Source organism: Xiphophorus hellerii, chromosome 5 (assembly GCF_003331165.1).
Source record: "Xiphophorus hellerii strain 12219 chromosome 5, Xiphophorus_hellerii-4.1, whole genome shotgun sequence".
Taxonomy (NCBI): Eukaryota; Metazoa; Chordata; class Actinopteri; order Cyprinodontiformes; family Poeciliidae; genus Xiphophorus; species Xiphophorus hellerii.
This window is the reverse complement of record NC_045676.1, coordinates 11646844-11673997: the sequence shown is the minus strand read 5'-3', so window position 1 is coordinate 11673997 and position 27154 is coordinate 11646844. Positions and strand designations below refer to the sequence as shown.

Below are 27154 nucleotides of genomic sequence, written 5' to 3'. Positions count from 1 at the left end.
TTTACATTTAAATGACATATTTCACCTTTTATTTGAAGCTTTTAGTGGAAACCTAACGAGTTATTTACAAAGAATCCACAGATGCACACACAAATTAATCAAGAAAAGCAGTTTCACTTACATTAAGGGTTTAAATTGGACGATTAATTAGGTTTGATTAAAATTTCAAATAACTAAACTGTCTTTTGTGTATTTTTCAAGTAACAGTTTTTCCAGCAGTTTTTTAGTCTGTCTGAAGTTTTTTCTCTGTTTTTGGATCTCTAATAGCCGAGAAAATTTAAACATGACGGAGATTAACTTCATTCATTCATTCATTCATTCATTCATTCATTCATTCATTCTTTAATTACAACCAGTTAACATTTCACAACCCATTGCAATGCACGGCCCGGCCCAGCTAAATTTTTCAATAATGTCTTTTTCTAATATATGAGGATGAGTTAATTAACTGTATATCTCAGTTTACAAGTAAAGTAAGAAGCTGCGCAAATATTCATTTACAGAAATACAAGCAATCATACAGAATCATTCCTTCGGAGTCCAGGTTGTCTGCTTCTTTACGTTTTTTCACATGAATGTCTCTCGCCTTGAACAGTCCATGTTTTATCTGTCCCTGATGTTTTTAAAAGTAAGCATGGAAAGCTGCACACTGTATCTGCATGACTGCTTCCAGCTGTAGTCTTTGTGCTTTTCCGCTTAGAAGCTTTATTTTTGCAAGAATTCTGCATGACTGTGGGAAATGCTGCTCCACTTGTACTCTTTCCAAGGTTTGATTAAATTATGTAGCCCTGGGTCTTTGGTTCCCACGTTTGTCTCTGTCAGTAATGACAAGTGCATCTGCAGCACGGTGAACTAATATAAGATGGCGTGTCAAAACAGTGACCCTTATGGGTGCTGATTGGCAAAATTTATGTGGATACACGCATTTGTTTATCCGGTAATTGGCTCTGCTGCTGTACAGACAGAATGATGTCTCTATTGCCTTTAGAAAAACTGTTTAGAGATGAGGAACAAACAGGAATAAAACTGCAGCATCCGGTTAATAATAAGCAATAGGGTACAGCACAAATTACAAGCCCACTGTAAGAAAACAGATACACTTGATTTGTATTTGAATTTTAGCATTCAGTTTCCTTAGCAGTGGCCATTATGGCGTCTTGCCTTGCTCCTTGTTGGTGTACGTACTCACACTGAAGCAAATGGTGAACTTTGGTTAAAAATCTAGAGCAAGAGATAACAGATATGGATGTGGGAACATCTCTGTTAGCCACAGCATATGTCAAACACTGTCTTGATTTACAGCATCGTCCACACTTATACAGCTCTGGTAAAAAATGTGTGAAAAGCCTTCTTTGTTTCAGTTTACTTTAAATTAGGACTTGAACAAACAAAAAACTTGGACAAATCAACACAGAAATGGTCAAGTTCTCTGGTCATCTCAGTCCTTAGATCTTGATGCTATAAAAAAGTTCTGGGGTGATCTGAGGATAAGAGAGGACCATGGACTCTAGAGAATCTAGAGAGATTGTGCAAAGAGGAATGCCACTGTTTCTTCCAACCTTGTGAATCGTTGTAGAAGAATTCTTAAGTGCTGCTGCTATTGGTGAAAAGGGGTTGTTGTGTTGACAGCAGAGGTGACAATAAAAGTGTCTCCAGGGATTTTGTTAATGCCAAACATTTATTTATTAATATGGGATTTTGTTAAATGTATGAATATATATGCACGTTTTCCCATTTTGTTTTTCTGTGCGAGATTACGCTGCTGCAATAAAAAGTGAACAACAAAGCAAATGATAGATTGCATAACCCCTTTTCAACACCGTCATTAGAAATCGGCTCATACAGTCAAGAAATAACCCGACTACAAAGTTGTTAGGAAGACCGATTGAGCTGAGGCTGATGAATTGTTGCCCACGTTGTTCTACAACCAGGAATCCATCAGATGCCTTGATGTAGGTACAACTAGAGTTTCTTGTGACTAATGTTCTCACAACTCTCCCCATAAATTTTTCATATAATTTCTGCTCTGTACTTTTGCTTTAAAAAGCAGCAGATAAAATTTTAGCAGAGAAGTACAACAGTGGGTGCATTTGCTGTGAAAATAAGTAGCTGTTACAACAATATCCAACACACCAAGATTGCAGTGAAAGACGCATGTCGCCACAGCAGATTGACTGAATTAATCCTTGACCTCAGAGGCTGCTGACTTGTTTAAGCAACGACGTTCAACATTCACGAACAATGTTCACCTACTGTCTGACTCTGCCCTTCGTTTCTTATTTCTGCTCAGATCGAGAACAATCGAGAAGGAGATCGGGCCGGCAAGCTGCTGATCATGACTGGCTAAATTAAGCAGAACCACAGAAGTGACAGAACGCCAAAGAAGAAAGAAGGGGAGAGCGACGAAGAGGAGTACATATAGACACAGTGCTCCTCATCTCCACAGCAACAGCGCTCACACTCCAGCAGACTTCTGGAGGGAGGCTTCAGCTCAATCACCATCTTTGGTGGGAAGGGAACGGCAGTTGGAGGGAGAGAGACCAATGAAAAGACTTCAGCTCATCCATCCCTACGTCTTATGATCTAGTCACTTCAAATCTGCTCACCTGTACAGACATTTTAGGTTAATTGTCAGTTTCTAAGACTTCTGAAATCTTGAAAAAAAAGAGATCAGTCAGTCTGGAACTAATTTCTGACACACCATCCTCCTTCCCTCTAATAGTTCAGAAGCCCCTCGCCCTTCCACCTTCAGCCAACCCAAGTTCACTCCTGTGTCCACCAGACTTCTGTCCTCTGCACGCAAATTTATCTGTTACATCTAAATCCCTTCATCTGAGGCTATGAGAGGAGGATTCACATCGCAGGCCACTCCATCATGCCCGTTCTGAAGAGCAGAGAGAAGATCCAGGCTGGCAATGTTCAAGGTAGGCCACAGGCTTTTGTGTATAGGATGGATGTGTGTCTAAGCGGTTACTTAAACTTCCCTCTTTATCAAGCTTTCCTTCTTGTCAGATTCGTTGCACCAGTTTATTAAGAATTATTTTATAAGAGCACAAAATCTTAAAAGATGTATTATTTAGACACAGTTAATAAGCAGACACCACCAGAAAGCTTGGTATGTTTTCTGAAACATTACTAATATCTGAATAATAACTGCCTATTTTAATAATTCAAACACCAAATGTACTTTACACTCAGTAAAAATAATCTTTGACCTACTGCAGAACTACAGACTTCCTTATCTCCATTCTTGAAGATACAGCCAATCAATAGCAAGGAAAATGAACGACACTCCCGGATCGGCTGCTTTCTAAGTGCCAGCCAATAGCAAGTCAAGAAGCTTAGTTATTTCAGCTTCTTAAGTTGTATTTTCTTTCAAATATTTTACATGTGCGCTATAAAAAATTCTGCAAATTGGTGGCTTTTTAAGTGAATAATTTGGAGCTATGTCCTGCGGAAAAATCAGGAAACAATGAACCACAAATATGCGGGGAATCTACTGTAGTGGTCTGATGTGGCCATTGATATACACATCTGTAAGTGTTTTGTTCCCTTTGTTGTCAAATATTCTAAAAGCAGTAACTTTTAAATCTTTTTCATGCTAATTTTAGATTATTTTACTCAAATTGAAATAAAATAAGAATGAGGACCCTAACAATACTATTTCCCATTGTGGGAACACATGGTGCATACAGGAAACAATAGCCTCAAGAGTCTGCTGTATGATTTGTTGGTTGGCCTTGTAGTTGTACTCAATGAAACAGGCCTCTGTGCAATGAGCTGTGTTGTTTTGTGAAAGCAGTCAGTTCACAACAATGCATCATGAAAAAAACAGGCTTGGATGAAAACATGGCTGAATTCTGTGCAGGCTTTCACTGATGTGATTGGCTCAAGTTGCAGGTGGGGTTTGTGTTTAGACTACAGCTGTCACACTTGACAAAGAAACTTTATATATGCCTTCATCCAGTTTTTTAAAAGAGAACAAAAAGCACATGTGAAGCAAATAACAGAAGAGAGAAATGTGAGAGGATGACAGAAAAACACATTTAGTGTGGAAGCATAAAATAAAAACAGCCTTTTTTTTTTCTCCGTGCACAAGCTTTCTCCTGGTACATTGTTAGCCAGAGTTACGTTGCGATAGGGGATAACAAGGCACTGGCTTCAATAAGCCCATCAGAAACAAGAGTTCTGGGGGGCCACAAGGGAGAACCGGTCTAGACAACAGTATCAGTGTAATGCAATATTACAGGGAAGCTGCAGCTTATTTCTTGGAGAGCGTTTTGGCTGCTGCTTACAGATGAAAAAAAATCTTCATACTTTTCATTGGGATTTTATATGATGAACCAGAACAAATAGTGCATTGCTATCAGTGACGGAAACTGATAGTATACATTTTCACAATTAAAATCTGAAGAGCGTGGCATACATTTTCATTCCCCTTTACTTTAGTACTCTTTAAAGGGAGAGGAAGGTGTTATGCAAAATCAACTTTTTTTTTTTAGCTTTGTATCATGTTATAATGTCATTCATTCATCAAAAACATGCCTAGAGTTTTGTTTTGACTCATCCATGCGTGCTTTTGTCATCCTTGGATATCTGGTGGCAGCTAATGAAGGGTGCCTAAACGCTTGGACTCACAAAGCACTGCCATAAAGCACAGGCTTTGACCAGGGAAGCAGACATGGGGCCTCATTGTAACTCTTGAAGAGCCACAGCTCAGATGAACCTGGCTTCTTATGAATGAATGACAACATATCCGTTGTTGAGAGCAAACCAGAGGCCCTGGTTGCCAAAAGCCATGGTGGATCATGCCATTCCTGTTGTGAAACCCGTTGATCGCAGCATCATAATGTGGGAAAGCTTTTGTTTAGAGAGGGTAAAGACGCTGGAAAGTGTTGATCTGAAGACAGGTAGAGAAAAATCCAGCACAATCCTACAGGAAAACCTGTTAGAAGACCGAGGTGGAGGTTTACAGCAGGACTTCGACCTTAAAAATAGAACCAGAGCTTTGATTTGATTGGTTTAGATCAAAGTGTATTCATGTTTTAAGGTGGTCCAGTCAAAGTCAACAAGTATGAATTCTTCTGCAAGGCGTTGTAGGTTTTCAATTTGTGGTGAAAGTGCTTGCAGAAAGTCAGCCAGTAAAATCCTCTGATAAACAGGACCTTTGCTAACATCTATGAGCACACATTGCTTTCAAATAGCTGAATATGTGTTTGATCTTTTCTCTTGTGTGCGCAAACAGTCTTGAAACAGAAAATGAGCAAAATCCTTCATTCTGTCACAGTGTCCGGCTCCTGCCAATGGAGCAGCTCCAGGATTTGTCTCTTGATGGCACCGCGGATTAGACTGTTGGCTGGATAGTTTTGTTTTTTTTCTGCCTTCAGGGGTAAAGACAAGTTTTTTCGCACAAGTCTACACCGAGCGTTCATCAAATCACAAGATCTGACGTAACCGTCTAATTCGGGTGTCTTTGTTGGAGTGTGACTTAGAGGAGGTGTGACAGCTGGCGTGTCCCTCCCGCACAAGGCAACAGCTTCAACGGAGAACAGGCTTATTGTATTATGCTCACTTATTAACATATGAGGCACAGAAAGTGACAGTTCCCAAATGCAAACCTTAATTTTCTAATCGGGCAAAGTTGGAAATTAAGGGCTGGTTTGGCAGATTTTTTATTGTATTTTATTATTTTAAAGAGAAAACGATGAGAGCAAGTAAGGGGTTAAGGTGAAAAAGACAGACAGGCAAAGACCGAGGCGCAGGCGGCAAATCCCGAGGGAGCTTCGCTGACAGTGGATGAAGGAGTCAGCTTTGTAGACACATGTATCTCTGAGTGAATAAGCAACAAGGCCTGGGAGGGGTGTGTTGTTGCTGCGTCGTGATGCTGCATGTTTTTAATTTTGGGGATGGGTCCATAGCTCTGACTCTCCTGAAACCAGAGGGAGCACGGCCCCCTGCTTTGATTGGTGATCCAAGAACAGGGAGGCATCGGCGTATTGCCACAAAGAAAAGGACGTGGAGACGATGGCGGTGAGGCTGGAACTCACCGACAGCCGGTCGAGTCAGTCTTGGATGTGAGCCTCGTGTGAGCAGCTTTACAAATGTTGATTGAGTCGTTGGAGGATTACAGGTGCTGAGCAGCCTGGTGTTTATTGTTTACTCAGAGCCAGTCGGAGAGGGAGACTGCAGAGTGTGGAGTTACACAATGCTTCAAAAATGTCTTTCTGCCATCCATGCATGTCTGAGTTTTTACTGAAATGGCACATCGCTAAATGGAAACGTCTTTCTCCCTCCGTCACTAGACTTTTCATATTTCATATCAGGAGTAGGAACCACACTGTGCATACAGCAACACTACATCCGCCTCATGTTTTATATTGCTATTACACTTTGTCATGTTGCAACCATAATCTCGATATATTTTATTAAGGTTTTATGTGAAAGACAGTAGTGCAGGATTGACATTTTGTTGTTTGAGATCTGTGTTTATATCTGCAGAATTATTGAATAATGTGCAACAATGCGGTCAATAAGCACACATTTGAGGGCTTTCATGCTTATGCATTAGTGCAAAACATCAGGACGATGGAAGAAAAACCTTTTCCTGATGCGACTGAGTATGTCAGTGAGAAGAATACATAAAATATTTCAAAGAGATACATGTTTCAATAGAGTAACAGCAGGGCATAAACTCTTCATAACAAAGAGGAAAATGTATATTCAGTGTTCAGTGGTGCAAAAACCATAAACAGTGCTCTATAGAGATGTGGAAATAATAAGCGATATGGTGAAATGAGTCATCTTATGTTCTTTTCAGAGCCTGTCAAATGGGATAATGTTTATCTGCAGCTAATATGTTCTGTGTATATGGAAAACTATAAAAATACACTCTTTCCTTTGTAGGGTTTTACATTTCATTGCATAAATAAATAATAAAAGACCTGATCCCTATCAAGTGCCAAAAATAGTTTTAAAAGAACCTAAAATGAACAAAACATGACAAATTACACTGTCATTAATATTTGAACAAAAATTAGGCCAAAATTATGGAGGGAGACTAAGACTGTCATGGAAATGTACCGGCTAGGTAAGAACCGGGCATTACTAATCAGACCTGCTCCACTTAGCAGATCAAGTCTTTAAAACCTCATATGTTAAGATCACATAATGATTTTAAAAAACTGCTAACAGGCAAACAAAAAGAAAAGAAAGAGGATTAGAGATGACCTTCACCATCTGCACAAACATGCCACTACTTAAGCACATGGGTGGAGGTGTGATGATCTGGGCTTGTTTTAGAGCTGCGGGGTCTTTGGATTGTGCAGTCGCTGAGTTGAAGATATTCTCACCTCTGAGCAAAACGTGTTTCGGAGTCAAGAGTCTGCCTGACAAGTGAAACGTGCAACAGAGCAATAAGAGCAAGCACAGCAGCGCAGTTTACAAAAGAGAGTCTGAAAAGAAAGAGAATCGAGGTCCTGCTGAAAGTCTCAGTGACCTGAAGCAACTTTGAAAAGAAGAGGAGGCTAAGATTCCCCTCCAACAATGTGACAGACTACGAAGGCTGAGCGAAAACTGTTACTTTGGGTCCTGGCTGTGTACACAATCTGATGAAGTGTGATCTAGACTGACACTATGTTGGGTAACTCAGTATGGTATACATTGTTGTAGGTAACTACAACCTTAATGTTGAGTTGTACTACATATTTTTTGACCATGAGAAGAATGAAAAGATTTGGCTGGTAATTGTTAACCTGACAGCAACTAAGCATCGGTGTGAGCTGATGTAGTCGGGGGAAAGAGGAAGCCTGAATATGTTTGTGTCCTTCTGTAATGGGTAGCTTTTATTTCCCATCATTACCCTAAAGCAAAAAGATGCTGAGTACACCTGGTTATCTTCCTTTGAAGAATCCTCACTGGAATGAGGAGCTAATTGTGAGGGAGTGTTAATTTTATTAAATGATTGTTTCCTCAGACAGTTGTATTATGAAACTGTAGTCCCCTGGATCTCCTATTTGTCCTTTTGAAGACAAGGATGCAGAGACAGAGAGAAAGAAAACACTAAACAACCAACAGCAAATTATGTAGTCACGTATAAGCTTATTTTGTTTGTGCTACTTGCAGATGTGCAGCATCATTTTACATCACTTTCTGAAGTTCTTTTATCCTGCATGTCTCATATTCGCTGTTTTACACCAATGTGTCATCATACTTTGGGCTACATCTCTATGCAGCCATTTGTCCCAGATTGCTTTTGAAGTTAAACCCAAAATGATCAATTACCTTGACAAATTTAACTTCAAATTCAAAGAACATTAATCTTTTGGAGTGTCCCAACCAGAATCTAAAGATTAGGGTGATGGCGAGAAGGCCTTCCAACCTCAAAAAAATTGGAGCTCATCAAAGAAAAATCATCAAAACACCAGTGGAAACTAGGGTTTGACTGGTGTAATGCCACTCAAGATTTTTACTTTAATTCGAAAAAGTGTATAAATCGTTGATATATTTAATAAAATGTAAATAAAAGCAGATACTTAAAAAAAAAAAAAAATTATTTATTTAAATTATTTTTTTAAAGAGATACTTATTTTATCATCAAGAAAAGCAAACTTCTTGGTTGAAAAAAAAACTGTTTTAAATCTGAATCTACTGCACCACACTGTATAGAATCTACCCTGCATTTCAATGGTGCACAAAAATACACCACAGTGGATAAAGCTCCACTAATGGCTTGCTAAGCTTTTTAAATTGTAGCATTCACAGTTTTATGTCCAGCAATGTTGGCGGGGACAAATTCTTTTGGACTTGACAAAAATGTCTTCTGGATGAAAGTCATAAATAAAAAACATTATATATACAGTACAGACCAGAAGTTTGGACACAACTGTGTGTCCAAACCTTTGGTCTGTACTCAGTTCAGACCAAAAGTTTGGACACACCTTCTCATTGAATTCAATTCAATGAGCTGCTTTGTATTTTTGTTTATTTGTTGTTTTATTTTTTGTGGTAATGCCGTATTTTCGGACTACTTTCTCTACTTTTTTAACACGCTTTGAACCATGCGGTTTATAGCCCGGTGCGGCTTTTGTGTGGATTTTTCTTCAACCACCAGGGGGCTCTTTAGCAGGAAGTGAATCATTAGAAGTTAAAATTGGAAATCAAAGAAGAAAGTGCTAATTTTCATTTAGGACAAGCGCATGCTAGCAGCAGGCACGACGGAGAAACTCATACCCCCTCATCATGGAAACTACACGAAGAAAAAGATGCCGCTTTTAAATTGAGGGCTATCGATCTGGCAGTACAGGATGAAAATAGAGCCGCTGCACGTAAACTCGGCGTGAACGACTCTATGGTTTGGCGTTGGAGACGGAGGACTGCGGTCCTTGTGGAAAACCGAGAGCGGTGGAGGGACCAACGGCTTATAGCCCGGTGCGGCTTATACAGTATATGTACGTTTCCAGTTTTTTAAAAAATTTTTATTTGAAGGTGCGGCTTATAGTGAGGTGCGCTCTATACATAGTCCGGAAAGTACGGTATTTCAACTTTTTGTTTTAGATTGAGGTCAGTCTGTCTCTCTGTCTTGCTCAGATCTCTTATTTGTTTGGTTTGTGTATAATAAACTTTTACCTTTGCACTCATTCAAAATATATGGAAAAACACATATTTCTGGATAGCGTTGATGTAACAGGAAAAATAGGACTCCTGATGAACTGCGAAGTGAATAAACATACCATCCTTACTTACTGAATCCAGAATCCAAAGATGCCTCATCTTCCTCTCCTCTTCAGTACCTTGTGATGTGTGACTGTGAGAGCAGGAGGAGCAGCTAAGAATAGAGAAAAGGGAGCTCAGCTCTGTGATGCCACCTCAACCTACAACGCCGAGCTTCTCCTTCTGTCACTGAACCAGTTATAAGCTGCTATGTTTGTGCAGGCTCCCCTTGCATTCATTTCAGTGCAGGTGGCTGATTTTGCTGCATTTTTTAAGTCTATATTTCATTGTGAATTTTATATTTCAAGAATCAGAAATTCAGCCCCAGATGGACCTTTTATCCTGCATGTAATAGTACGAGCAGAACAACACATGCTGGGTTTTTATCTGAAACTGACACTTTTTATTTTATGCCAAAGGGAGGTTGTTTGAAGCGCCTTCACTGACAGGCGAAAGGGAGACTGAGAGGGGTTTCTTGCGTATAATTTTGCCACAGATGGAAGAGACTGATAGGATTAAAGGCAAGAACTGCGAGCTGTGAAAAGGGGCAAGGTGTTGGAGATGAGAAGGAGTGATGGAGGGTTTGATAGCTGAAAAAGTTACTTTTGATAATACTGTCTTTGAAAGAAGCACAAAGAACAGAGGCATAGTTGACTTTGCTCAGAATGGGTGGTGCGTTGATCAATTTCAGAAACAGAGAAAATGATGAACAAAAGGAAGAAAGAATGAGGAAACAGGTTGCTTTGATGCAGCTCCTCAGATCCAGCTTATTTAGGACAAAATCAATCAAGTTCTGCCATGTAGTTTATTTATTCATAGGAGTTTGCAAACGATAGCACGCAGAGAAAGAGGGCATTAAGATTTATTTTCATAATTCCTAGGAACGTAATTGATTCAGATCAGATTGTTTTTCTCCATTGTCATGCACTTCCCTCACAGATCTTTAGCTGTGCAAACTGCAGGTGGTTTCTGTTTGACATCTCCAGGGCACCGGCTCACTAAACCCATTCTAGGTGTCAGCGAATATGTCTACATCTGATCCCTCTGAGGGGGTAACTTGTCAATTAATTAGCCATGACTGGAGACTGGAAGTGGGTTTGCAGAGGAAACAGCTGCAGAAATGATGATGAGGAAATCACCCAACTCGCTGGAACAACACCAAGATGTGCAGTTGTCAAGGATTTTTAACAAAGCCAAGAGGAGCGGGCTCATCAGGGGAGGCAGAGACGAGCAGACTTCTCAGTGGGGTAAATTTGAAGGTGGAGAAAGCAAGAGAAAGTTGGTCATTTACCTCATTTGGTAAATGAGGGAAATGAGTCAACCATGTATGTAATTGCAGCAGGGGGCAGAGGATCATGTTCTACATATATGCAAAAAAATAAATTTGCTCACTACTTCTTCTCCTAAGATTCAGTGGAAAAAAAATCAGTCTTTGAGTACTTGGATACTGGATTACAGAAACGGATGCAGCCTACCAGAACACACTATTAATTTTTTTTAGCATAATAATACTGATTTCATACAGTTTTTGAATAATGATCAAATTTAATTCACCTGTCATTTAAGCTGAACTTTCACTGCATTTGTGACTAAAATTGCTGGAGAGCCAGGTTTTCAGTGTCACTCTAAGTGGTTTGGGGTTAAGAGGGAACAATCTTTCTTGCAAAAGGTTTGTCTCTCTTTTATCTCATAAAGGAAAGCTGTATGTAGGGAGATTTCAAAGAAATGCAAACATACTCCCATTGTGCATATTTGAAAAAAGCAAGAACTGAATTTTTAGCTAAACCTTTTAAGGACAAGTAATTTTGAAAATTGTTTGGTGAGTAAGAAAACGCTGTCTGACACAGTCAAAAGCTTTATTACTGCTGCGTGTACTTATTCAAGCAACTCTCAATACAACAGTGCCATATTTTTGTTAAGTTTTTCTGTGGCACTAGTGACTTTGCTTTTGTCGGTTCTTCAGACAGGAAAGAGGGCAGAGAAAGAAGAAGACTAGCGGTAAATGGCACAGGCCAAAATTCAAACCCAGGACATCTTCACTGAGGACTAACCTCTTTACATGGGCACCTGCTTTGCTCGCTGCACCACACGACGCTGCTTCTATGTTCACAGTGCAGGCTGAGAGCTGATGTGACCTGAATGATTACACTTTTTACATCGTGTTGCTAAGATACCTAATCTGAGTCTTATTTTTGACTGACAAACACCACTAACATGTAATTTTAGCTCTCTTTGTCCATCTTTCGGTTAACTGCATCTTAATGACTCACTCTGAAAATAAACACAACACATTTATCGTTGATGGAATCTCATCACATTCTGCAGGTGCGAGCGATTGGAATAATACTTTTGATGACTTTGTGCCCTTGTTTTTGTGAACTCAGTTGTATAAGAAGTCATTTCATTTGGTCTTCTGCTATAAAATTACAATAGGTTTTCAGTAAATGTTTTATGCTGCATCTTGAAAACAATGTTTTTAAAAAACATGACTGGCTGCAGTTAACCATAAATGAATATATTGGCCTTTCCAAATTATTACATGCACTCATTTATCTGGGGGAACTATGAGCTAGAAAAAAATATGTTGCACTGGATTTTAGGGTGCAAATCTTTGTTTGGAAGCAACCTGTGAATTAGACTAAAAGCTGTTTTCTTACATACATTCCTTCACACAGAACCTCTTAGTCTGTGCTTTCTTTCAAACCTTTAAAAAAAATCCTTTCATTTATAAAAATACACATTTATGAACTCCTGGTTGTACCAAGGCCACCACAAAAATGCTTCTAAAAGTCCTTTTTTTCCACTGAGTTTCATTTAGGTCCAAACATGTTGTTTATGTGAAGTTTTATTGTTTTCTATGATAGCATGAAAACAACAGAGAGATGCTTTAGCTTTCCAGGAAACACCGCAGCTGCAGGAAAAAGAATCAGAAAGTTTGGGCCAACAAATAGCCTCTGGTATAAATATTGGGGATTATAAAATCGACGGAACCGAACAGTAGCTCTCTGTACTCGTGAATCTACGGTGCAATAAACTTGTTATGGAAACCTCAGGAGAGCTGTAAGAGGTGAATAATTTTTTGTACAGCTGGAAAAGTAGTAAAGACTAAAATTACCTGGACTGTGGAGATAGAAAACTTCACTTTCATGTTTCAGATTTTCAGAAAGAGGTTTGAAAGAAACCCTGGAGGGAAATACATTTTCAGCAGTGACTGAAAACATGCTGGGACGGGCTTTTTATGGACTGTGCTCAGGGTAATACACTATATTAAAGGGACTAACAGCACAATGCTCTTTTATGTATAAAAAAGGGAAGAAAAGAAAAGAAACCTGGAATGAAACCAACTGTACCCTGTGTGGGTCTACTTCAGAGGCAAATACTGAAGGGGATTATTACTCCTGCTACTTCCCACTCACAAAAATGATCCTTTCCGTCATCAGTTAAGAATGTCTTCATCATTACTAACATTAGATCAAAGTAGTACCTTTTGCTCTTGTCAAAATTTAGCCAGGTCAGACTTTAAAGGGGTGTAACATCCAAACATACCTACAGTACGCTTTGATAAAAGTCAAAAGGCAGATCATCACACAAAACTGTTGTAGCAGACATGTTCTACCAAAACCTCCTCATTCACCTGATTGAAATTCTGTAAAAAAACAAAAACAAACTCCCATTAAGGATATTTTGCTTTTCAGTTATTAATTGGCAAAAAATTTCACTGGTGCAACACCTTTCAACAAAGTCTAAGAGAAATGTAAATATTAAACAGGAAAATGTTGCATATAACATCAAATATTTATCTTTTACTAACCACAAGTTTTGCTTTCTTTTTTATTTTCTTATAACAACATAAAGCAAATTCCTCTCTATAAACCTCTTACCTTCCCACTTTCCATGAATGACCATTTACTATTTTTATTAGAAGCACTGTTGGTGAGGTCACTCTCTTGTGCGACGATGCTGCACTAGGGGTTTTGTATTTTTAATAAATTTTAAATCTTATATCAGTTTACATTACTAGATATTTACAAGATATTTACAATGATGTACCTGTATTACTAATTTGCTGTTAACAGTTTGTAATGTTAGTAACTAAAAGTGAGCAACTTCGCTCAGCGTTATTGTTTCCTACTGAAGCCTTGTTCTCTCTCACTGATTCACAGCCAGAATGTAACACATGAATGGCTGAAGACTTTTTAAATAATTTCTTGTACATCTGTGCTTCTTTTGTTTTAACTTTTAAACACTTCTCAAAAACAAAAAAATAGATAATTTGAGTCTTTACTCTGTAACACAGGGAAGACTGTTGTTGTTAGTGAAGCCTGTTAGCATGTTGTTATGGTTTTATGACTTGCATTTTTGGATTTATTACTTGTCTGATCATCATATCTTACCATATCTCTAGCTATGGTCATTGGCTTGTCATAGCAAATCGCCTAAGTGGTAAATAGTGGCTCATTAATTTTACCACTGTTGAAGAACCAAGAGTGTAGTTGCACACACACACCAGATCTGGCCCTGGCATGACAACATACCATCTTACCAAAGGTGGCAGCTTTTCAGGGACACGTGGAAAGTGTTTGTTGGCTTGATGACAGAAATATTCAATTCAAAAGCAGAAGAAGTCACTGAGTGAGAAAAATTTACATAAGCAGTTAGACGTTCTAAAGTTTAACACCCAAGTTATATTTTTGCTTTTACATTACACTGTGCATGTCATCTGACATTAGGTTTTCTTCTTCTGTTTTGCTCTTAGCTATCCCTTCATTAGGTAGGACAAAAACATTAAATGTAGGAACAGTGGCTCTCCAGGACTGTTAAAGTTCAGTCAATTGCAGCATATCTGTACAGAGGAACATGTTATATCGCTCCTGAATTAAGTCCAGGGAATTAAATTAAATTTCAGTGGAATACAGGACTTCTGTGAAATAATGAAGACCCTGGGGGGCAATTGGCTTTTTCTTTGTCCAAGTATTTTTCTTCATTCCTGGCCTTTTCGCCGTGGAGCTTTTACTTGTGCATATATGTATGCATTGCACTCCTGCGGCCATCTGTATGCCTGAGCACGCTCAGTCAGTTTCGTGGCCTGCCACGAAGAGACAATATAGCATTATCTTAAGGAAGCCTCTCTTTGACATCATTATATACACAAATAGTAGAGAGGGGGATCTTGACCAGACTAAACTGCACTTAATGAAATATCCAAGAGGCACTTCAGTAAAGTGGTGATTTTTTTTCTTACTGCGACCGATTCTGTAAAGGTGCTGCTTAATCCATAAAAGGACACCTTCCATGCCTATAAAAACTATTCAGTTTCTTGGATTTTTTTCCTGTTTTGTCGCTTTTTCACAAGTCAACAAAATTTGGCTTTTTTGACTAATACATTGACAAAAAAACTTTATTGCAAAAGTGAAAACTGATTTCAATAAAAGAAGGACAATGAAATAAAATTAGCTAATAGAGTAATTGTATAAATATTCACTCCCTTCGGGTCAGTATTAAGTAAATGCACACACAGATTGACACAATCAGTGTGTCAGTCTATTCACACAGATAGGGACTGCGTGGATAAGTCTCTTTGACTAGACCACTCCATAATATCAACATTGTTGTCTTCAAACCTTTTCTTTCATGCTTTGGATCTGTGTCTTGCTGGAAAATAAATGTTCTCCTTTGATCAGAATTGATTTGCAAAAGCAATAAAAAGAGTGAAACGTCCAAGGGGATGAATACTTTTTCTAGGCACGTTACATGTGTAACGTGTGTTATGTGTTTGCATCCATATGATGTCAGGTTGAATACTTGTCTAGCTCTTCCTGACCTGTATGCGTCTCATTGATTAATTCTACTTCTGTGTAAATAGTGTACCCAGAAGGTGCTGCTAGAAAGGTTTCTTTATTATGGTAAAAAAAAGTGATCCAGTAGAGCAAAAAAAAAAAGAAAAACCTAATTTCCATCTGGAAAAAAAAACAACTCTTCCCCAAATAAACAAGATTTGAAAAAAACAAAAACAACAACAAGCCAAAGCAGATTGTGCAGGGGACATTATTTTGTCTTTTTGTCATCATGTGGGACATTTACATGTTTAATGAGTGTTTGACTTAGTGAGAAACACATGAAGAACAGGGTCTGCCAACACGCTGGTATGAAGGTGAGAAAGAGATGAACAATAATGGACTAATACTGTCTTCAGGGATTTGTTGATAGTGGAAAAAAAGTCTTTAATAAAAATCAGCCGGTGGCTGCAAAAGTGTGCAAAAACTCACAGTTTGCACAGTGTCGTATAATCATGACTCAGAGAGAGGCCATGTATTTAGCAGCTAAAGTTCACCTGAAACTGATATTTGACTTTGTAAGCATGACTTGAATAATTAGACAAAGTATAAATAAAAGTTATGCTGGTTTCCACCACTCCTGCAGGGGAGTTATTATCACCGCAGGATGTCTGATTACCTGTCTGAACACAACGGTGTGACTTGCAGCACTGACTGACAGTTTAATATTAATAGCGTTAGTTCAAATTATTGCAGTTATTTTGGTACTGATTATACCCCCTGAATTGGTTTGACATTTGGGAGCAAAAGAAGACAAAAAAGTCACAAAACATTCTGAAATAGCACCAACATTTAGATCATTAACATACCTTTGCACAATGGCAATAATGTGCAACTAATGCATTGACTCTCTTATTAGTAAGCTGGCAGGATTTGTTAGTAGAGATGCACTAGTCAAAATTTTGCGACCAAGTTCTAATCTCAATTAAAAAAAACAACAAAAAACTTTGAGTGCTCAAACTAAAAACCACACAGAATAAATGTGCTGTTGACTTTGTATATAATCTTTGGCATGTTGTGATAGCCATAAACTGGATAAGCATTACTAAAATGGCTACTTCAGCGTTTATTATCTATAAAATGTCGTACTGTATCCAGAGTCGGGCATTTATTGTAGTGTTTATTGTGAAAAATTTGTTTTTATGATCAGAATTTTTTTATTGTCACAATAAACTTTAGTTTAAAAAAAATAACTGAAATGTTACTTTTACTATTCTCTCCACTGTTCTTTCCACAAGAATGTCAATAAATAGTAAATTCAAAATATGATTAAATAAATTCTCTGTGCAGTTTAGTGATAAAAGTCACACTTTTTTAAAAGTAAGTAGCATCCTGATGAAACTCGTTTCAAATAGAAATGTTTTTGAAGACCTAAAATAATTAAATAGTTGATTTTGTCATCACTATTATTGTTATCACAACTGTAAAGTATGGCAACAAAACTCTTAAGTCCCTATTGCCCACCCCTAACTGTATCACAACTTAGATTTCCAAAAGGCTCCCAACAGGTTCTGCTTTCTTGTTATATGCTGAACATCTTATTCTCTCTTCCTCTCTCACGGTCTGAAAGAACCACTCATGTCTTCACATGTCATGAAAATATAAACATCTTCTTAAATGTATTTGTTTCCCCTGACTTATGAGAATAACTCACTTTGGGTCTAGACTAGACCTTTCCAATCAGGCAGTCACCAGACCGCACTGATCAAGCTGATCATTTTCTCTGATTTCTATTCAGCTCACACCTTTATAAAATGTGGAGGTGCTTCAAAAAATAGCCCACAATGAGTTACAAACACTGACCAACCGTGGACTCACTGCTGCTGCCTCTGCCATGTGACAAGAGCTCCTTTTGAACTGTGACAAATCTGTACTGGATTGTAGCTGGAGGACTTATCAGTTGGAAACCGCAGACACAAAGTGCTTATCCCACTTTCTCTCTGTGCTTAACCCATGTTCCACATTAATATTCCAGTGAGTGTAGGCAGCCTTGGTCCTGTGTGCTGTGATATATTGGTGTCCCTGCAGAAAGGTAGCAGATGAGGCTGACACTCTGTTGCCTTATGTTTACTGACTTAAATAAATGGATTGTTTCGCTGTTGTCCAAATCATTGAAACTGAAACTACATAAATTCTAATAAATGCATAGGTCTTGTATAATGTGCATGGAAAATGTAAAAAAGTGAAGGAGATGCCCTTACAGAATTAAGACTTTACTGCAAAAATTTTCAAAAATGTGAGGAGAGTTTTAAAATTTTATTAGAAATGTGATAAAAAGACTGAAGGAAATGCAAAAGTGAGTCTGAGTGTGGAAGTGTTTTAAGTTCAAGCAGGAAAAACACCTGGGGAACTCGAGGAATTAGGCAAAAACATAGATTAGCAAAGAACCCACTTGAATTAAGTTGAAGAAAAATCTGAACATTAAAAAAGAACAAGCTGAAATTGAAAATGTAGTTAAGCAGGCGAGTTTAATCTTGAGTTAAAATGACCAATGAATTTAACCCTAAATGTAAAGAGCAAGAGGGTCTTAATAGCAAATAATACCTATACAATAAGCTGTCAGGAAAATATACTGTATTTTCCTTAAGAAATATATTGCTTGCAGTACTGTAAATGATAGTGTAATTGTGTTTAACACTTAAATAATGTAATATTATAGACATACAGGATTGCAGAGGGTTGAAAAATACTTGGTAAATTACTGAATTAAAAATTAGCCCAAATAGGAATAGAAACTTTCTATCAAAACTATGGTAATTATTGATAATGTATTGGAAATAACTGGAAGTTAGGGGTAGTATCACATCCAACCACAAATATAAAAAATATTGTTGTTTATCCAAAATTCTTTCTGATATTTACTAGTTGAACATTAATAACCTAAATAAAATGTATGTACCTACTCAATTATGTCATCTAAATGTATCCCATTTTATGTGGTTTACAGACTCAGAGGTGAAGATTCAGTAATTTGTTGCTGTGGGCTCAGGAATCTAGCCTCAGTGGAAATAATCTGTGGATGTGATGGAGGAATACACGGTGCCTGTAGGGGGCATGACCTCAATACTTGTGCAGGAAGCAGTGTGCTGTGTGTTTTTGATTGAGGAACATCTTTAAAAACACTGAAGTGTACATGCATTAAATCTGGTTGTTGGGCCAACTACATTTAAATTCCCTGCTGTGTGCTAACCTTTAGTAATTTCAGATGTATTCTTGTTTATATCCAAAGATTCTTGTTAATTCCAGCTCCTTTACACAGAATGTTTCCAACATCAAAAATTCCCAGAAGTTTGCATCCCTCCTCAGAGGCACAGTTTACAACTGACATATAATATTGCATGCATTATGCAATATTAACCTGATAGGAACTGTATAGATACCCACAATGTGACGCCCTCTGCGCCTGACACACATAAAAGGGAACCTACGATGCAAAATCCTCACTTTACACGTTTTTGTACTTCCATTTGGTTCTAAAAACAGTCTGTGGTCATAAAAGTACTACCCATCTGTTTCTGGCAATTAGTTCATGTTTTTTGGTATCTGGAAAATGAGCTGTTTCAAAAACTTCCCGATTAAGTCATAAGTGAAGGGTACTGCGTCATTACCTGGCAACTCCAGAGGAGCTCCGCCCATTGCCTAGCAACCCAAGTGGAACTCCAGCACGTTCGGTTTTGGCGTTCTATGCACCTTACAATGGCTGCTGGAAGAGACAAGCATTTTGTTGTTGACCCACCATTCAGAAACCTCTTGCTGCATTTGTGCAGGAGGCTCTACGTCTTATTTTCAAAGATATACAGTTGAAAAGAGCTCACAATAGGCAGAAATGAGCAGAGTAAAATCTTTTTTTCTAAGAATGATGTTGAACATGTTTTGTATAGTCCATAGATCTATCCTAACCTGTTCAAGGAAGCATAAAAGGTCACCTTTAAGACTTCAGATTGAAGTCAATTTAAACTGCTTTGTCTCTGGATATTAATTGGCTCATTCACCAGTACCGAACAGATGCTTTGAGGCTTTTCAGTGCAAAAGGTGTTGGTTTTAAACCATAAAGCTCGATTTGAATCAAGCACTAAATACTAGTCAGTGGGTATTTACAAAATATACTACAACATATGACAACAATGAGCCAGTTCCAATTTGGGATTGGAACTGTTGCTGCGATTGGAAAGTATTGGTTGGGTCATGGGCGCTCACTTCTGCATTTCCAAACTGGCACTTTAATGTGAACCAAGATTGTTGTCTGTCAGCGAAAATAAAATATGAAACACTTGAGGCAGTTACCGAGCCGAGGCAGTTTTGTGGCCCCTCGAATAAATAAAGTCCAGTACAATTATGAATTATAGATGATATTTTGGAGTAGGGATACTAACCAGAAATGTAAGACATCAGTCAGCCAGTGGTGCACCTCCTTAGGGGATATCCGTACAATATGGAGGTTGTCACGTCATAGTATGCATTCATTGACGATGTTCAGTTCATTAAAACCCAATGTGTGGTATGATTTGATACATGATGTCTTGATTACAGAGTTTTTCAGTGGAGATCACACAAGTGCCATTCTTACCTGTGACTGACCACCCACTGAATAGAAATGGGCTCCTTAACAGACATGGCTGTCGGATTAGGTTAAGTGTAATACCTTTCAAACAATATTCAGTGCAGCCCACCACATCAGGTCCTGAGGGATGCTGCAGAGTCTGATAATGATGCCCTGCATGCATGCATGTGTTGCTTATAGTCTCTGCAGTGTACAATTTTACTCCATATGAATTTGTTATTGCAAGCTGCTGCAGGGCCTTGAAAAAGTATTCATCCCCTGTGAACTCTTATATTTTGCCTCAATATAACCATTTCAATTTATTTTGTTAAGATTTGATTTGGTAGACCAACATTAAGTAGCGCTAAACTGTGAAGTGGAAGGAGAATTACATATTGTTTGAATATTCTTTTACTTAATCTTATACCTCTAATTGACGTCCAATACAAACAATTGTCTTCAGAAGTCAACTAATTAGTCAATACATATAGGAAATTATTTACTTTAATTAATGCTATTTATACTCGGGGTCATCCATATCTGCTTGTCTTAATAGTTTCTATATAGCAACCAAAACAAGAGAGAAAGCTACAATTCCTTGCAAACGTACTGTAATTTCCAGACTATTGAGCGCACCTGAATGCCACTCACTTAAAGAGAAAAACATAATTGTTTATATAAGCTGCATTTGTGAATAAGCTACAGGTGTCCATGTTTTGACGTAAGATATTTACACAAAAGATGGTGCACAGAAAGACTTTTTTTTAACTTTTAGTGAAATAAGTACCGCTGACTTACACAAATGTGTACCATAAATGCTTTTTCCAAACAGGGCCTGGAACATGGCTGTAAAAAACAAAAATACAGTAGCTTACCAGGAAAAATCATTTATTGCTGTCTTCATTTTCATTTTCCTTCATTTTTGCTTAAACCAATAAAGTCGTCTTCTTCAGTGAATTACTCGGAATTACTTCATATGTCTTCTGTCTCTCTTTCATTGTTGCTCGTTGTCGTTAAAGCTCTTTGGCCCGTAGACATCCATATATTAGCTGCATCATTGTGTAAGTGGCAGACTTCAAAGTGTGTGGAAATGACAGCATTTATTAAGATTTTGTGGCATTAAGGATCTTTATTCACAGAAAGCCAACATGAAGTTAGCAAAGCGTGAGAAGTTGGGAAGAGAGGCAACAAAGATCAGGAATCACACCCCAAAGAGCTGCGTAAGGGACTAATAACATCTGGATATCGGTCGCACGCTCTCTAGTGCTATCCTCAAGCAACCCATCCAGATTGTCTTCTTAAAAGCCAATATTGAATAAAATTCAATATATTTTATTAGGATTGATTTGCCTGACCAACAAGATGTAGTGCACAATTGTCAAGTTGAAGTGTTCATGGTTTTTAGATAAATATCGTGCTGTATGGGAACTGAGTTAATTTGAGAAATGTTTCACAATTCACCTCCATTTCAGCGACAAAACTTCTTAGAAGCTTCAAAAGGTTGGAGACTGGGTAGACGCTCACTTTTCAGCAGAACAATTACCCTAAAGATGCAGAACATGCATGTTTAGGAGAGATATAAAGAATCGCTTAAATTAAAATCCAAATTGAAAATTGTTCTTTACAAACCTCCACAGAATCTGGCAAAGAGAAAATTCAGCTTCTGGGTGAGCAATACTGGTAGAGACATTCCTCAAAATGTTAGTGGCTGTGACTGCAGTAATAGCTGGTTCTACAAAGTAATGACTCAGGGGCGAGGAAAATATATGCACGCCTCACTTTTCAGATTTTTGTAAAACAACTTTTGAAAGCCTTTAATCATTTTCATCCGCCTTTATAAACGACAGCCTATTTGTTCTGGCTAATCTGAATAAAATCCATTGAAGTTTCTTGCAACAAGACAAAATGCTAAAAGTCAGCCATTTAAATGAGTGTGTTGTTCTCAACCTGTGCTTTTTCAAAAACACTGAAAAGAAAATGACTAATCCATCAGCATTACTGCCATGCAGCCCACATGGTGCTGCATTCTTGTTAAACCCTTGGTATGTTTATGTGTGCTGCGGAATGTATGGGTATCTAGAGTAGCGAGGCCCAATCAGGATGGACCAGGAGTCTGAATGCATGGATAACAGCTCTCGGCTGATTTGAACTGCTGGGTTTGTACTCGTGCTTGTGTCATTATCGAGCGCCCGGCTACTCCCGCCTGCTGCAAATTACCGGGTACAAGACACGCACACTTGGGGAGTGTTTTTGTGTAGCCACTTATTACCACTTGCCCATGTTCTCTGCGCGCCGCATATGTTGTTGTAATTGCCGTGCAAGTGCAGTAATGGCTACTTAAGAGCACATATGTACTCGCCACCCTGGATTCAGTTCTCCGGGAGTAAATAATCCACTCTCGACGTTGTGTATTGAAATGTCATTAAACTGAGAGGGCTTGGTGATGGCAGCTGTGATGATGTACGAAGGTCTGAGCAGCTTTGTTGAATGGCTGCTCCTTCCATTGTGTTGCTCCTGTTTATTTGCCCGTAGCCATGTTGGGTTATGAATTTTTAATGTGGAGTACACCAAAAGGCGGAGATCATCTCCATCTGCGAGAGTGCATTAACTCACCTCACACATGTGTACGTGGGTGTCCGTGCACATGCCTGCTCTATTTATCTTGTGTTACAAGCGTCTTTATTTTTGTCAGTGAGCGGTGACACCGCATGAAGTTAGAAGTGGATGTTGTGTTATTATTTGGCAGAAGGCGCTGTTGTTAACTGCAGAACTTGAGTTTTGTGCATCCTCCTGTCCATCAGGGTGTTATGTGGAGGCATTTTTGAAGTGTTACTATGGAAACCAAGCACTTCTGTTATATCCTGATGAGCCTTTCTCCGCTGTCTCGTCCGCTGTCACACTCCTTGCGTGATTTAAAATTTTTTTTTTTCTAACAGTTTCTCTCCGCTGCTCTCTCTGAGTGGATTCATCAGCTTCTCTTTTATTCATCAACACCATGAATTGTGGTCTTTCTCACTTTTTCCCCCGTTTTCCCTCCCTTTTGAGCTCATACCCACCATTTTTCTCTTTTTTCACCCTCTCGTATTAATCATGCCTTCTTTTCGTCTTTCCTCCTTGCGTTTCTTCTTCACAGATCCTGCTTTTTGCTCTCCTTCCTTTCCCTCCTTCCTCTGGTTTCCTTATTGCTGTTCCTTCCTCCACCTCCATCTCTTTTGTGTATGTCTCTATTTATTCTATGCTCTCCTCTTCTCTTCTCTTTTCTCTGCTGCCTTCCTCCCACTCGCTTCCTCCTCCTTTGCGCCTTTTCTTCTTCTTTGCCGTCCTCGTGGAGAACTCAGCTCGTTTACAATTAGCATGTGCACCTGCAATTAAGCCTGACAAACCACTGGTAATTAGACCTTTTTGAGAGACAGGTTTTCTTTTTATGTGGAAATCAGGTCTCCTCCACACTATTCGGACACTTCTCTTGCCCTTTTCCCCACATTTGCTTGCTTTTTTCCCGTAACAACCTGACCTACTTATTTTTGGGTTCCTTGAACTTTAAATGTATGTATTAGCTCTGCAAATGAGATCTGCCTTTTATTTACCTCTTTTCTCAAATTCTGCTGCATGCTTAATTTAGAATTACAGCATGAACTTATTCTTATTAAGATGTCTCATCTATATCTCTGCAGGAATTATGACCCAATCTGTCAGTCCCCAGTTAACTTTTGGTTCAGACTATGACTAATTGTATATTTCTCTGTATATTGTATATTACAGGGACAAATCCCTGTAAGCAGGGATTTGTCACCTATCCCTGCTTACATCTCTTCATCTTTTCTCTCTGTTCTTCCTCCACCATCTCCCCCTCCCTTCTCCCTTTTTGTCTGTGCACAGTGAAGAGCTGTAAATGATTGAAGTAATGATAAATAATAGGTTATCAGTCGACTTCAAGTAGCAGCATATCGATCTTAAGGGTTTGGAGGGAGAAGTGATTCTAGAGGATAATGCATTGGAAATTTCAGTTAAACTTTATTGAAGGAATGCTTTGATATCAACATGACAAGTGCTCTCAGTAACATTTTATCCAATTGAAAGAACAAATTTCAGTGTATTTTATCTGGATTTTATGGAGTAAACCAACACAAAGCACCTCAAAATAGTAGAGCTGCACAATATATTGAGTGTAAATTGCCTTCCCATTATCAGTATATGCAATATTGCAAATAAAGGAGTACTTGGACACAATACTTAAAATTATGCAATGTAATAATTGTCAAAATATTATTCACTATATTTCCATAATATATTTGGTCAGTTGTATAACCACAATGCTCTCGCCTGATGAGATTTTTAGTGGAGGAGATGCTTATGTTCACAGAGAGTGAATGTTAAAGTAAAACAACAGTGAGATAATCATGATTGATATTAGTGTTGCAAATATAGTAAGAGTATCACAATTACATATTTTTCTGCAGTCATACCAAATGGTCCAGTGGTTTTAAAATGTTTTTTACAAATACCTTCAATAACTAGTCAGGCTTGATTTTTCACCTCTTTGGGATTTCTTTTGAATGTATTATGTGTATTATATGTGTGAAAAAGTGTCCGTGTTGTATTAATATACTTTTGTAATATGTTTGTATTTTTATAATGTGTTTTGCTGCCGCTTCTAGACCAGATCGTTGCAAACGATATTTTGTCTCTTAAGTCATCTTACCTGATTAAAGAAAGGCGAAATAACATAAAGAACTAAAGTCAAAAGTGTCCTGTGCATTGGTATTCAGCATTCCTGAGTCAATATATTAGAGTACTGCCATGGATGGTCTCTAATAGCCATTAATTTCCTATTTGTTACAAGCATAAATATAATTGAATAAGGAGTCACAAACTAAAACACTCCCACCATCATATTTCACAGCTGCTTTCTTCGCTCAAAAAAATCCTTATTCTGCATCAAAACCTAAATATGATTAACTGTGCAAAGAACTAATATTTTTGTGTTGCAGATAGCACTGGATTTATGTAGGTCTTGAAGTATTTTTTTATTTCTGCACTTTCCAGGCTACAGAACTTGCAACAACATGATGAAAATTAGTTGTAGTGAGAGTTCCTGCCTTTTTTTTTTTTACTTGTATGTTTTTTTAAATTCCAACTTCCCCGGACAGTCACAACATGAAAGCATGTTGGTCTTACTCGTAACTACTAGCTAAAACATATTTTAATGTCAAACTAAAAATGGAGGAGTAAACAGTTTTCTAGGGGCAGAAAAGCAGTGAAAGTAATGTAGAAGTGGGAGAGAAGAAGGAAGCAGAAAAAACGAGTGAGAATCTCAGCGCAGCTCTGTTGGAGTGTCTAATGGTCACTTAGCCCGGCAACGAGTTCATGGCGCTTTGAGGCTGTCAATCTGTCAAAACGCACCCAGTACTACCCCGACTCTATCAAAACTGACTCACACATCCAGCCCAGAATGGATTTAGTGTTGCTGGTTGATGCTCTGTGAAAGGAAGTCCCTCTCATTGTGTAGTTTGATACTGAGCCATAAGAGTCAGTTGTGTGTCTGACCCTAATGTTAAACTAAGACAAAATATACAGTTCAAATATTTTAATGTTTTAAATATTTTGATCTTTTATGTTTAATTTTTGTTTTTACTTGTTTATAGTTTAAGTTTTTGTGGCTTTATATATAAGAAAAAAAGCATTTTACACTTGAAAAGTAAGGTGTAATTTTCAGGTATTCTGTTTTGTAATTTTTTTAAAGTCAATAATCCAATATTTTCCTTACAGTCAGAATAAATAAACCTTATCTGCTAATGTAGCTAACCTGAACCACCACTGTCCCCTGTATTGTTTGCACTGGCTACAGCTTCCCACCAAATTTCCCAACAGTGGATGGACAGTATTATATTTCACTGGCAGTGTTTACTTTCATATTAGCATGTTTCACTGTGTTGCTGATTGTATCTTGGTCCCATACAGGAGCAAAACTTTTCACTTTGTGATACGTCACTCTTCAGACGTCAGCTTTTGAAGGGGACCTTTTATCCGAAATTCACATTTTGGAAATTTTTTGTACTTCCATTTGGCTCTCTACTTCTAAAAACAGCTCAAGCACTTTATGGGCAACAAGTTAATGTTTTTTGCTGTTTGAAAAATGAGCCGTTTCAAAAACCTCAAAAAGGTCCAGTTGCCAATTGATTGTTTTCCCTGCATTGAGAAAAAGTTTCCTAGATCTTAACTGTGTCTCTCTTCTTTCCGTACAGGGACGGCATTTACAATTCTCCACGATGCTTGTCAGCCTCCGCCATTCTCCCTCCCATCTTCAGGACAAGTGTTTGGTGTCTCCATCCTCAACTCGGCACTCTCCTCCTCTGGACCAGTCGTGCCATCACTCTCAACGGCAGCCACGGCTCACCCTGCCCTTTCTGTCCTTGTCCTTGTCTCTGCTCCTACTCTCTGTACTCCTGTTGCCCATCTGCGAACCCCGGAGAGTTGGGGGGCCAGGAACGGGGCCTGGAGGTTCCCCAGGTGGACAAGGAGGTCAGAGAGGAGGCGGAAACCAGAGGGGCGCTGTTATCCCTCCTCATTACTCTCCGGGTTCGCCAGCACTTCCTCCTAACGCCCCCAAACTGATCAGCTCGCTCAGCATTGCCGTCATCTTGGTGGGCAATTCCAGTGAAGTAACCCTTGGTGCAGGACTTGAGAAAGAGGACTTCCTCCACATCCCTTATCCCCCTAAAGTTGAGGTGGTCACCATGAATGAGACGGACCCGAAGAGCATCATTAACCGGATCTGTGCGCAGATGATGAGGAACTCTCTACAAGGCGTAGTGTTTGGTGACGACACGGACCAGGAGGCCATCGCTCAGATCCTGGACTTCATCTCTGCTCAAACACACATTCCCATCCTGGGGATCCGAGGGGGGTCGTCCATGGTCATGGCTGCCAAGGTAAGAAGCCGAGCAATTTATGTGGAGTTAATTTTTGAAGAGAATAATTCCTGCTTGTGTAAATCTAATAATTCTCAACAAGCTGTGATATCCTGTCAGCGTCAGCAGTTTAAACAGGTGGATCAGCCCAAATGGTCCGT

General features: G+C 38.6%; 1 protein-coding gene across 1 annotated transcript in view; it reads left to right on the top strand.

Annotated features, from left to right (window-relative positions):
* grin2bb (glutamate receptor, ionotropic, N-methyl D-aspartate 2B, genome duplicate b) overlaps nucleotides 1–27154 on the top strand; it is a 121710-nt gene that overhangs the window by 4719 nt on the left and 89837 nt on the right. Inside the window, 2 exon segments of the mRNA XM_032563061.1 lie at nucleotides 2291–2924; nucleotides 26328–27014. Of these exon segments, the coding sequence (XP_032418952.1) occupies nucleotides 2916–2924; nucleotides 26328–27014 (696 nt within the window). The 5' untranslated portion in view covers nucleotides 2291–2915.